General features: G+C 41.1%; 1 protein-coding gene across 2 annotated transcripts in view; it reads right to left on the bottom strand.

Moving 5' to 3' along the window:
• The window catches only part of SRGAP1 (SLIT-ROBO Rho GTPase activating protein 1), a 340,351-nt gene that overhangs the window by 52,005 nt on the left and 274,118 nt on the right, over positions 1-14,228 (bottom strand). The window contains exons 11-12 of one of the 2 annotated variants that reach the window (XM_049782733.1): positions 7,734-7,761; positions 1,082-1,184 (exon numbers count right to left, since the gene is read on the bottom strand). In XM_049782733.1, coding sequence (XP_049638690.1) covers positions 1,082-1,184; positions 7,734-7,761 — 131 coding nt within the window. Of the gene's footprint in view, positions 1-543; positions 578-1,081; positions 1,185-7,733; positions 7,762-14,228 lie in introns of both variants that reach the window. The other variant, XM_049782732.1, reaches the window with a different exon arrangement.

The raw sequence follows: 14,228 nt of genomic DNA, 5'->3' as shown, positions 1-14,228 counted from the left end.
CGCACACACATTTAAAAATTACCAGTGAACAGAAAACAAGAAAAGGTCTGTTTTTAAGGAAAATGTCTTTCAATTTTTATTAAAGGAGGTTATGAATGAATGGCACAGTTCCCATACAAATTTAGTCTTCAGAAATACCACAGCCCAGTTTGTTCAATGTTAGCTCTGAAAGGAAAATTTCTTTTCTTAAAATATAATTTACAAGAGGATTCAGGACCCAGTATTAAACATGATTTTGATGTAACACAGGCTTTACTTATTTTTTTTTTATTCCTGACTCCAATTTGCCACTTTGGCTAAATTCATGATGTGAAAATGAAGAGTTTATCTATTTTGGCTTGAGAAGACTATACCTCTTCAATCAGTGTTTGATGCCCACAGTTCCTTTCTAGTAAAGCCTATTTGTAAACCTGTCTAATGTCCAAAGGCAAACATTTTTCTTTTAAAGACCTTACAAAATCTAATGAAAGCCAAGCATGACTATGAGCTGACAAGGAGTGCAAGAGTGAAAGGCAGTGTCCTTGCTTCCCTCAGGCACTATACCTGGTGTCTCGCGTGAGAGTTCCTTCGTCCTCGGCTAGAAGCATTATCAGAAATACAGGATGAAAACAGAGACAGAGTAAACACAGCAGAGATATAAGATACAGACCCCAGGGCCTTACAACTCATCCAATATAATAAATTCCTCAAGTCATGGGAAATAGAATATCTTTCTGTGCTTTAGAGCTAGCCTACCCATGGACTTCAAATATTTTGTCTCATCTCATTTCCATGAGTAAAAACAAAACATTTTATTGGTTGCTCTTTTCCCTTTTGTTGCATAAATTACAGTTCGTTTTTTAAACAAAGAGGACTTTTCTGTTGTCAGTATAATAATACTCGTGTTTACTCCTTCTTCTGAAGGCACTCAGACCAAATATTCTTTCCTTTCTGACTTCAGGAAATATTATATTGATTTTCTGGGAAAGCAAAGAGCCCCAGGACAGATTTGGACATAATGACCTGCCTCCTTTTATGAGAGGTCGAGACCATTATAGTAAGAAGCGTGGAGATTAGCCACCCAGATGGTTGGTGCCAGTACCTTGACGAATGTTTCCAAATCCCCATTAAACAACTTAGCATTATATTGTGAGCGGGGTCTGGACTTCCTGTGTTTCTGGGGCTTAGGGGGAACATTTGGAGGCCTAAGGGAAGGGAACATGATTACTAAGCATGGCAGACATCAAACAATAAATGAAACACCCCTAGGTCCCATCAAAACTACCAAACAGAGGAATTCTTGTGTTCCCTCCCCACACGCACTCCAAAGAGAAAACAGGCCTTCCCCTTTCCCATTTATTTACTTTCCTTAAAGTATCAAAAGCCAAACAAGCCAGTCATTCACACTACATACTCTTTTCTAGCGTGCTGTGGTTGACGTTTGTTTGCTAGTGTGTGTAAAAATAGTCAGTATCCCCAAATGGAATTGTGAGCTACGTGGTTGAGTGTTTCAAATCAAGGCTTTCTGTTATCTGCTGTCAAATTCACAAAGATACCATACAATCTAAAAATTAAGGCTTGGAATGCATCCCAATGTGAGACATTAACTACAGTATATTTTGGGACAACAAATGCTTCAATGAAAATCACATTGCAGCTATGTAATATTCAAGTATTCAGGGGATTTTATTTTATGGAGAAGTCATTCTCAATGGATCATGATAAAAAAAAAACTAGGGTTCTGTTTCAATGCTATTTATATGGAGAGGTATAGGCTCACAAGCTTTATTATTTATTTTTCTTTCATTTTTTTTGGGGGGGTGGCACATCTAGTGATGCTCAGGGGTTACTCCTGGCTATGTGCTCAAAAATCGCTCCTGGCTCAGGGGAACATATGGGATGCTGGGGATCAAACTAAGGTCTATCCTTGATTGGCTGTGTGCAAGGCAAACACCCTACCACTGCGCCATTGCTCCAGCCTGCTTTATTATTTCTTTAAAGTCAACAATTTAATCAGTTAGGTCTGCAGAGCGCTAGGAGGCACTGGTCATTCTATCTCCATGGACTCTCCCATCTCCAGTTGTTTGTGGTGGTGGTGAAGTTCATTTCTCTGATACAAGCAGAGCCATTGCACTGAATACCATATTCAGAAACCCTTCACCATCTTGCTATACATTGTGAAGGAACAGCCTTCTCTGTCTTATTCTTTTAGATAAGAGGGGCAGGTCTCCCCATTCTACTGTGAGGAAAGGAATCCAAGAAAGAAGAGTCCTAAGACTTTGGACATTCTAATTGAAACTTTAAAAAAATATAAATATATTATATATACATATATATGTATGCGTATATATATACATATATATGTATGCGTATATATATATATAGGCTATACCCAACATGTTCAGGAGGGATCTGGTGGTATTATCTCAGGAGTGTGAGCCTGATGTTTTAAGGCAGGGGTCTTCAAACTACGGCCCGCATGTGGCCCGCAGAGGAGTCTGATCCGGCCTGCCAGCAGTGAGCGCTATTTGGTTGCCAAGATATTTGCCAGCATATACACTCAGTGTATATCCAAATATCAGGAACCATACACTCAAAATGGTAACCATCTTTGGTAGCACTTATGCCTGTGAACAGACTTTTTCAAGAATGAAACATCTGAAATCTCCAACCAGATCAAGATTAACTGATGCCCACTTGCATCACTTGTTACGGCTGGCAGTGACAAATATGGAACCGGACATTGACCATCTCATTAGCCAAAATCAGGCCCACAGTTCCCACTGAAATACTCATGCATGGTCTGTTTATTTATAAATGGTTTTCATTTTATTTATATAAGATATGTGCAGTGTGAGTAGGAATTAGTAGCTCATATAGTCCGGCCCTCCAGCTCTCTAAGGGACCGTAATCCGGCCCCCACTTTAAAAAGTTTGAAGACCCCTGATTTAAGGGCTACTAGGGCAAACCCCTGTGGTTGAGGGGAGGAGAGCAAGATGACACTCCTGCTGGGGTGCCGGAGGGAGAAACAGAATAATATGGTGTCATGGACTGAACTCAGGTTCTTACATATGTTAGGCTTGGGTTCTACCACTTGAACTCCAGTCCCTTAGATTACTTTGTCATTGGAGGATGTACATGATAATTTACATGACCTTAGGAAACAGAAAAAGCTCTGTGTTGAGCTGCGAACTTGAGATTTTACAGGTCAGAACAGTCGGATAAGAAGCAAAATCTGAAAAATTTGTGTGGAAGCCTGAACTAGGTTCATCTCAGCAATTAGGAACAGTGAGAAAACAAATTTCCTGAGACAGCCTTCCTGAGGCCAGCTCTATGACTCTGAGCAGGGCACATGACTTAGAGATGTGCACAATAAGCACCTGAGACCCTACAGATGTTCAAAGGAGCTTTTGCAAGTGTCAAGAAAAAAATATGGAACTTTCCATCAGACAGCAATCCATCCTTCCATCTAGAATTTCTATTCTATATCATTCATGGAGAAAATGATTTGGTATTTAAAAAAAAGAAAGAAAGAAACATCAGCTAAAGAGATGGCTCAAAGATTTGGTGCACATGATTTGCATGTGTAGTTTGATCCCCAGCACTGTATGGCCAACAAGAACCACTAAGATTGATCCCTAAGTTCAGAGCTCAGAAAAGCCTCCAACTACTACCAGGTGTGGCCCCCAAACTAGAGAAATAAATTAAATAAAATCCCAAACAACTACCCATTCAGAAATTTAAACATAGGTCCTTACTTTCGTCCAGTTTTTAGGGCTATTTTAATTTATTTATCTAAGAATTTACTACCCTTTTTAATTTTGTGTTGGGGCCAAACCCACAGTGTTCAGGGGCTATTCTTGGCTCAGTGCTCAGGAATGATCCCTGATGGTACTTAGGTGTTAGAGTAACTGGTCTTCTTTCTAATCAGATGGCTTTTTTTTTTTTTTTTGCATGAGTTTATCCCACTTGGGTGGGAAGAACCTCTGGATTGGCCTGTTCCCCACCCATGGGGATAGACCTACTCTTCCCAATAAAGACAGAGAGATTAATAATAAAGGGTCAGAGAGATTTCCAAGGTTGTTCCACAGCTTGCCTGTCAGTGAGCTCATTCTGCTTGCAGCTTGCTTTTGATGGAAGTTACTGGACCTATTTCATCTCCCTAACTTGGTGTAGATTATTTCCTGTGTTGGTGTTGCTTCCAGACCCATGTCCCCCAAATCCCTTGGGATTGGGGTGTGAGGATTTCTCTCCAATTGGAATGACCATAAATGGTGCTGGGAATTCTAATCAGGGCTGGCCCTAGGCAAGGCAAGTCTCTTAACTCCTGTACTAGATATATCTCTGGCCTAAGAAGCATCTTAAAATGGAGACTTTGCTGGGACTATCAACGAGGGGTAAAGAGATAGTAACACATGCGTAAGATATGGGTGTTACTGCTGGTCCTCTCCTCTCTCAACAATAATAAAAAAGAAACTAAAACTAAAACAAACAAAACAAAACAAAAAAACCAAGGAATAGCACACTTCATTTTTATCCAGGTATGATGAAGTCAACAGAGCAGAAAACAATTGCCACTAAAATGGAAATATGTAGTTGACAATTTCTGAGAGGAGGGGGTCTTGAAGCCTTTTGGAGAAAAGATACAGAGAAGCTGGAGCCAGTTAGGAGGGAGAGTTTAGGCAAAATGGGCCCAAGTCAGCCTTGGTTTTGGTTTTGGCAGGAAAATCAAGGTGAGGAGGGAGTGTAAACAGGATTAGGAGTGGCTGGTCTGGGTAGTTCTAGTGGGCTCTTGGAACGAGGGCTATGTTTAGTTGGATGATTCCGGGCTGTGGAGGGATCAGGGAAAGGGAATGGAAATTCTACTAGAAAAAGTTGGACAAACAAGGCGATTTAGGCTATGGAATCAGCCCAGTTGCCCTGCAAGTAAAAAGTAAGCAAGAGAACCAATCCTTTCCTTCCTCTGGACTAGGCAGTCAAGGACTCCAAGACACCCAAATGTCACATACAGAAATGAGAAAGTTGGGTGACTCTAACAAGGTTCCAGTACAATCAATATGCTACCATCTCTGGAGTAGTTGACAAAGCTAAGGGGACAACTTGCTTTTGTTTGATGGCTCAGGATTTACAAATCCTGAAGAAACACAGCCTCCGGTGGCCTTGGTTACTGCTTCCTGAGTGAGTACTGGTAGGACTAGGCACAAGATGTCTATGACTGCTTAAAAATGGCCTCTCCTAGGGCTGGAGTGGTAGGGCATTTGCCTTGCAAATGCAGATGACCCAGAACGAACCCTGGTTTGATCCCCTTTGTCCCAAAAGACCATACGACCATATGACCTCAAGCCAGGAGCGATTTCTGAGCACATAGCCAGGAGTAAACCCTGAGCATCACCATGTGTGGCCCATAAACAAACAAACTAATAAATGACCTCTCCTGACATTCTCAGATATGGAACAAATGTGGAGAAACTAAAATTGTGAGAGCCCTTGGATATGGAAACAAACTGCTGGAGTGCTTAGGAGAGTAATTTCCCAGTGGAAGGTTGATTAGACAGGCCTGGTGTGCCTTGGTTCCACTTCTTCCACAGACATCAGGTGATCAAAGCCTGGTACCTAGAACATTTGAACTGCCCAGGTTCTGTGCCTACCACACACCTTGCTGATGATCTGGCTTCCTGTGCAGGATGTCAACAGGGACAAGAGCCAATGTCAGATAGGACAGCTGGGATGTTTGACATAGATTGGCAGCTCTCACTGAAGTTAATCTATGTGCATTCCTGCCTTTAAATTGTTTTAAAGTGTCATACGTGATAATTTAGAAGTATCAGTTAAAATAATTGATGGTGCAAAGACTGACAGAGGATAAACATCATAAACTACATATTATTCTGCAGAAACAATAATTCTCTGTTGACATAGGAGAAAAGATCTGGCACTATTTTCTTTTGCAAAATTTATAGACTAGTCAGTATGCATATCTTTCTAGGTGGTTCATGGAGAAGACAGACTTCCTTTTGAATAAAACGCTCTGCAGTCACATTATAGAACCTCCAAAACAACTTGCCAATTGCGGCAACACACATACCAGTGTTCTAAACACCTCTACCTAAAAGAAAACTCAACTTCAAAAGTGCAAAATTGAAATCTTGCTTGCTGTGCCAATTAGAATAATTTCTGGGTGTTGAAAAATGTTTGCATAGAAAAATAAGGGTTGCCACAAACTCCTCAACCAGAACCAGAAACTTTTAAATTACTTTTTCTTTCTCAGCAGTAGCTTCAAAATTATTCCATTAGTAGTACGGGAAAAAAAAAAAAAAAAAGGAAGGAAAAAGTGTGCCATAGGGTTGAAGATTTTCAGTCTCTTCAAAACTGAAAGTCATTTTTATAAGCAATAAAAAAGCAGATGTAGGGGACAGAGATAGCAAGCAGAAGGACGGTGATTCAATCCCGGCATCCCATATGGTCCCCCATGCTGCCAGGGGCGATTTTCTTAGCAAGGAGCCAGGAGTAACCCCTGAGCACTGCCGGGTGTGACCCAAAAACAAAACAAACAAAACAAAACAAAACAAAAGTTAGATGTGATAGAAGAGATTGCTCAGTGTTTCAGTTACCTGCCTTGCAAGCATGGGGCTGTGTTTGTTCTCTGATGCTTTTGGATGTGCCATAAATGATCCAGGCAACCCTGCTGTCTGTGTTCCCCACTGCCCACAGTGATTTCCGGCCACACCAAAGCCTGTGCATACAACTACATGGTGCACCTCCTGGTATGCACCAAAACTGAAAAAGATGGGTGAAGACAGCTGCCAAAAGTGTGACCATTGCATCCATGTATTTGAGCACTGGAACAACCTGCAAGGAACACTACCAGAATGTGGTTGAGCACTACCACTATATCCCCATGCCTCCAGCCAGAATGTGTGTAAGTGACACAACTGAAAAGACTGTGAGCCCCAGTCCATAATGTGGCTGTGTGTTTCTGTATCAGAACCTGATTTGTGATCCTCAAAAGTACCACAACAAAACTGTGTGCAACCGGTCATTCCAACAACCAACATCAACAGAAGAGAGGGAAGGGGGAAAGAAGCTAAAACTCTATGAGTATTCAACACCTCTGTGATTTTTTTTTTAAATGACATTAGGGACATGCAAAATGGGAAGAGTATCATACTTTCTTATTCACAGAATTTGTATTCACATTATATTACTTATTCATTATAATAGCAAATAACATGAGTTCTAGAAACTTGAGGTGTTTGGGATGAGATAAGCCAAGCCCATTCAATTTAGTAGTTTGTTTTTTTCCTTTCTTGGCTTTTGGGCCACACCCAGCAGCACTCAGGGGTTACTCATAAATCTGCACTCAAGAAATTACTCCTGGCAGGCTCGGAGGACCATATATGATGCCGGGAATCGAACCTGTGTCAGCTGTGTGCAAGGCAAATGCCCTACCCACGGTGATATCGCTCTGGCCCAATTTAGTCGTTTCTTTAACACAAAACAAAACTGTGATTACTCATCAAAGAGCTTTACAATTCCATTGGGAAACTCTCAGCTCTGCCAGAGCAATTCAGGTTTTGTGAAAAAACAAAACAAAACAACCCTCCCCTCAACACTTCATGCTACTATGTGTTGTGAAGCCAAAACTATCTCCCAAGTTCATCAACATAATGTATTCCTTCTTGCAGCAGTAAAGTGGTTGTTATTAAGTCAAAAGGAGAGATACAATGGTAAGTTACAATAAAATATTCTCCTACCTTGTTGTCATATATTCAGCTCTATGACCTGCAAAAAAAGAAAATAAAAACCTGAATGAAATCAATGAACTGTATTTGGTAATTCTTTGTACCATTTGTTCCTTATTTTAAGAAGTTGACTTTCCAGTGACTCATTTTATAGTAAAAAGTATAAAGATAGCATATAAAGATAGGAAATAACTCAAAGTAAATATTTTATATATTCTATACATAGCATTTAACAAATACTCTACAATGGAGCAGTAGGTTTCACTTGACAATTTGAGTCAGGGAGCTTTTTATTATGACTATTAGTGTGGTAACCTTTATTTAAAGAAGATATAGCTGCTTGATCTTAAAACCTAAGATTCAAATATTAGTCATTTCCTTTGTCTTGACTGGGAACTTGTGAGGGCAAAGAAGGGGTCAGATAGGACTGAAAGAACAATCTCCTTTTGATTAAATCAGTGGTCTTTCTATAATATGAAAAAAGAGAAAGGCTACATTTTATAATCCAAATGACATTTACAGATATTAAAGTACAAGGACATTAAATTATGCCACTTTCCACTTACTTGGAAAGTAAAAGTCTTTCACAGACATCTCAGTGATTTAGAACAAGAGATTCTTATGTATTTGAGTTTCCTGCTTATTTATTTTTATTTTTGGGGGTGGTGAAGGGTTATTCCTGGCTCTGTGTTCAGGGTATACTCCCCATTCTGTGTTTAGGGGGGTCACTCTTGCACTGCTCAGGAAATCATCCATGGTGCCAGGAATTGATCCTAGATAAGTTGTATGCATGTGTTTTAACTTCTGTACTATATTCCTTTTGTTGTTTTAAACAACAACTTTTTTTAATGTGTGTTTTGCTTTTTTGAAGGGTTGCTGGGTGGATATCTAACCCAGATGCTCTGAACTTAATACCGGACTCTTTTTTGGGGGGGAGGGAGGGGGGGGATACCTGGTGGTGCTCATGGGTTATTCCTAGCTTTGCGCTCAGAAATTGCTCCTGGCAGGCTCAGGGGACCATATGGGATGCTGAGAATCAAACCCAGGTCTGTCTCGGGTTGGCTGCATGCAAGGCAAGTGCTATCACTCCAGCCCCTGTCCCTGAATCTTATTCACCCTTGACCTGTTTTTAGAGGGCTCCCAAGAGGGTTTCCAAGCAGAATTCTCAGTGTTTAGGGGCTATTCCAGGTGACTCTCAGAAAGCTGGACCAGGAGGTGACATATTTGGTCCTGGAGATGTGATACTGCTGAAGCCAGCAGTGCTGGGAGCCCCCATGGTGATACCCCGAGTGCTGAAGCAGCTGTTTCTGTAGTCATCCAACAGTCTGTGCCGATTTCAAATGTGAGCGTCTCTGTGGTCGTTCTCTGTTCTTTCTCCACATCTTGGGTGGAGCAGTGGGAAGGAGTGTGGGAAAGTCAAACCATTCAACTGGCTTGTTTGCAAAAGGATGATCGTCCAGAAACTGCTTTAAAATAGAGCTGGCAAAACAAGGTTCATGTTGTAACACACACAGGCGAGGCCAGCCTGTTACATCTGAGCAGAGACTTGAGACTGGCAGAGCAAGGCACTGTAACATGGGGAGGAAAATTTGGCTTGTTTGGAGTAGGGCATGAACACTCCCAGGCCTCAGCACAGCTCTTTACTATTTGCTCTTGAGTAACAAATTATGAAGAATTTGATTGATATTTATTTACTAAATAGGGTCAAGAGTTAATATTAGGGAATACTTCCTTTCAGGTCAGATCTGGGCCATTGTTGAAGAGTTGGCAGAAACCATTCTTGCCCATGACTTAAAGAGGGAGGAAGGGAAAAGCAAAGGCTTTGCTCTCTCTCTGTCTCTCTCACCACATACACACATTCAACTGATTGTTTTACATTCAATACTCTTCCTTTCGATAGAGAAGGTGACCTCAGAACCCCAGAATTATTCTGAATGATAAATTATGTGAATGCAGGTCTCTAAGAAAGTCAAGTGGGCAGACATTGAGCTGAGTGTGGGATGCCGGAGTCTTACAGGGAATCGTGTTCCAGCAGGAAGCTGACTATCAAAACAGAAAGGAGACAGGCCAGAGTTTAAGAGTTGAGAGTCAGAGTTGCTACCACTTAGGTGGTACTGGAGCAAGGGGAGTTAGATGAGCTCACCCCTGGTGAGTCAGTAGAGTGAATAAAGCGTTGAGGTCAGAGAGACTACCTGGCTTATGCTCATGTGTCCTTTCCTGCGGCAGACTTTCTGATAACCTAACAGTATGACACTATCCTGGAAACAACAGGAGAAGAGCAATGATGCCTAACGTTTATTAAACACTATTATGAATTCATGAGTTTCACAAGAACATTGGGAAGGAGTTTTTACCACACTATTATTCTTATTTTACAGAGAGATGGAGCCTATGAAAGATCAAGGAGTTGCCCAAAATCTTGCTGTTAGTATGTGATGGGTTCAGGCTTGTTTTAAATTAAATTTAATTAATTAATTTTTGGTTTCGGCCACATCCGGTGATACTCAGAGGTTATTCCTGGCTCTGGGTTCAGAAATTGCTCCTGCCAGGCTCAGGGTTGGCAGTGTGCAAGGCAAACAAATGTCCTACCACTGTACCACTGTGCTATCACTCTGGCATCTTGTTTTAAATTTTAAATTTGAGCTTCCAAGTATAATCTTATAAAAATTCAAATCTTTCTCCTGCAGCCCCCTCACCCCTATATCTGAGAAAATACTTGCAAAGATCCTGCAGGTAGAAATTAGAGTTTATGTTAGTCTGTTCCATATAACTAACACCAATCACAAAATGCTAAAGATAGAATTAACTTAAAACATTATATAAATCATTAAATAGCTATAAAATTAGATTATAAGCTAACATATTCAAGTGATAAAATGGCTGATGTGCACGACAATTTAAACAATCTTAAAATATTTTACCCCACTATTCACTAGATTTAGAAAAAGAGCTTTATGAAATGGGTTAAAATCATTTTGTTTCATCCACCCATGGTTAATAGTATGAGATAAAAAATTAAAAACCTATAAAAGATGCATTCTGATTAATGAGCCAAGAATGAGCTTTGCAAGAACCATCATTCATAGTATAACCACCATTACCACATCCATTTTTTTCAACTAATAGTACCAAGTGTCTCAATTGATGAATGAGGTTTTATTTTTTAATCAGCATCATCATTAATAGATCAATAGCATATAAGCTTAGAAGCATTTGCTTCCCAGAGAAATGTGAAAGCTTCCAGTGGTCGAAGGATTAGATTTCAATCACTTTCCTTGGAATGCTGCTTAAATAATAAAAACAACAGCGATCTTCCCTCCTCAGGCCCTAATTCTAGCAAAGAAAACCATGATTTGGGATTTCTCTTTCTGCTACTAACATCTCATTTGATTCTTACAATTTCACTTGAATAGGAAGATGTGGATCACTGTTCATACCTAAATGTATATTATCTCCATAGAGTAAAAGGGAAAACCTGAAACAAAGTTGGTAGCACTTTGAGATTTAAAATCAACAACTCGATAAAATATTGAAAATGTGGGCCCAGGGACTGGAGCGATAGCGTGTTTGCCTTGCATGCGGCTGACCCAGGACAGACCATAGTTCCATCCCTGGCATCCCATATGGTCCCCCAAGCCAGGAGTGATTTCTGAGTGCATAGCCAGGAGTAACCCCTGATCATCACTGGATGTGGCCCAAAAACTAAAAAAAAAATAATAATTGGGCCTGGAAATATTTGTATGATATGTATATGTATACTGAACAAACAGATCCTAAATTGGGTTCCTGGTAAATGATTTATAAAAACTCTTGATACCGTTTCCTTGTTCTCTTTTCCTTTCATAAGAATATCAATTAATGACACAAGTGGTAGGGAGTTTGCCTTGCATGCACTGACCTAGGACGGACTGTGGTTCAATCCCCCGGCATCCCATATGGTCCCCCAAGCCAGGAGCGATTTCTGAGCGAATAGCCAGAGTAACCCCTGAGTGTCACCTGGTGTGGCTCAAACCCTCCTCCCCCCAAAAGAATATCAACTAGTAGGACTCTGGGGATAACTCAGTGCTTGAATGCCAGCCTTGCACTTAAGGCCAAAAGTTGCATCCCAAGTACTGCCACATGCACCAAACACAATGCTGGTAGCTCTGCTTCTAAAGGATAGCACAGGGGTCAAGCCATTTGTCTTGCACTCGTTGATCCAGGTTTTATCCCGGGAACCCCATATAATCTTTTGAGCCCACAAGGAGTGATGCCTGAGCAGAGCCAGGGATAAGTGCTGAGTACCTAAAAAAAAAAAAAAAAAAAAAAAAGAAAAGAAAAGAAAAGAAAAAGAAAATATAAAGGGGTGCAACTCCTTGCTGTATCCAGCTAAATGGATAAATGAACCCCAAGTCCAGCAAACACATGAGAATACAGCAAACGCTGTTGAACACTATCATCAGAATGTGTGCAAATACTGCATCAAGGGAATATGCCCTCTAGAAAGAAGGAAGGGAGGAGAAAACTAAAAATCACCATAGTACTCTTAAAAATACAATTATGGGGCCAGAGAGGTGGTGCAGGAGTAGGGCATTTGCCTTGCATGTGACTGACCTAGGACGGACCTCGATTGGATCCCCACCATCCCATACGCTCCCCAAGCCAGGAGTGATTTCTGAGTGCATAAACCCTGAGCGTCACCGGGTGTGGCCCAAAAACCAAAGAAAAAACAAAACAAAACAAAAACAAAAACAAAAAACAATTATTACCATCAGCTTGTCTTTGCAAGTATAGATATACTTGTAATCAAAACCAGACAATGGAAGACAGTGTGAGGACAACATATTTCATTCCTTTGTCAGAACCTCCTGCCCAGGGCTAGAAAACAGTATGACAAGTAGCTGAGCTTCCAGCATCCAATGTTCTGTTTGGCAAAATTGCACAGCTATTTACATTCCGTTCACTCCAAGTATGGCACAGGATGAGCCAATATAAGCATGGAGACACTTTACCAAATTAAAAAATAAAAAGGTGCATCAGTTTCATAGATGGGTATCTCCTTTCGGGCTCAATTTCCCTTCTCCAATTTCACAACAAATGACATCACAAGAGACTATAATAGAGTTGCTGAAGGATGAAGCAGACTATGCAATGCAATTTTTAGTTTTCACAACTCAGTAGAAACGTCTTTCTATAGCTACAGCCGTCGAAGATTTGGAATTCTGCAGTTTGACGGTGTCACTTTCAGACTGCAATCCTGTTGCTTCACAATGTTGTAAATCAAAGGCTATACTGGGCCACTGTTTGCCTGCCAAAAGTGAGCAGCAAGACAGGCCAAACACATGTCTATAGTTAGAGTTTCAGCTGTGTGTGATCAACTGCTAAACCCTTGGGTTAGGCTCTATTTGTTTTATTATGAAGGCAGTTTTTGCAGCAGTAAGTCAAGCATAATTCAGAGATGCGTTTTCTGTACTAAAAGCCAGGCCTGTATGCACCACACCAGTTAATTCTGTATTCCTAGCCTCTGTCAGCCAACTCTGGACATGGGCCCATTAACTTGGGAGTACCAATGGGAATCTCACATCTCACGGTTGACAGGGACTGCTCACCTATTCTGTTATGCTGTAAGCCTATGAAAAGGAACAGGACTTGTATGGGAAGTCCTGGAGCAGACTCACAGTAGTAGAACTGAAAGGTGAGGCATGTTCCTTGTGTTCAGCTTCTGTCTACACATCAAGTCTGGGCAGTGACTGAGGACTTAGGGAGCAGCCAGAATTGCCTATGAGGCTGGTGTGGGCACACCAAGGCTGCAAACAGCAGGCAGAGATGACTATGTCTGTTGCCCCAAATGAAGACCTTGCAGTTTCTTACACAGAATGAGTCCAGTCCGGTGAAAGCCTGATGTATCTGAACACAGCTTGGGTTGTCAGAACACTTAGAACCCAATGAAAGAAATTCCAAGCTCAAGACATTCTGGTTTCGAGCAGAATGAGGACAAAAACAGTTTACACAGTTTTGCAGCTAAAGATAGGATCTGGTGTAGGGATTCAACAAATGACTGAAAGATAGTCCTAGCCAATCATGATATGTGAAATAATAGTAATCACTGGGGTTTTCTCTCAGGGGGACCTAAGGGAATCTGTGTGGAATGAATTCCAGAGAAGTTTCAAAATGTGATCTGAAATATACCACATGTGTCTGGACTCAGTGCCAAAGATGGATTTGCCCACAATTCTGCTACCTCTAACTCAGAGTTTCTACTGCTGCAGGGAAGCTGTTGGTGACTGAAGTGCTGAAGCGTACGAAGTTAAACTTAATATTTATGTTTGGGGCTAGCAACTGGCCATAGGGACACCACTGAAATACTATGTGTTTGTGGGGAGGAGAGACGAACTTATTTAATGAAGAAAGAAAATAGAATCAGGGGCCGGGCGGTGGCGCTGGAGGTAAGGTTCCTGCCTTGCCTGCGATAGCCTAGGACGGACCGCGGTTCGATCCCCCGGCGTCCCATATGGTCCCCCAAGAAGC

This window comes from Suncus etruscus, chromosome 11 (genome assembly GCF_024139225.1).
Source record: "Suncus etruscus isolate mSunEtr1 chromosome 11, mSunEtr1.pri.cur, whole genome shotgun sequence".
Lineage (NCBI taxonomy): Eukaryota > Metazoa > Chordata > Mammalia > Eulipotyphla > Soricidae > Suncus > Suncus etruscus.
Note: the sequence above shows the minus strand (reverse complement) of the source record. Positions and strands in the feature narration are given on the sequence as shown.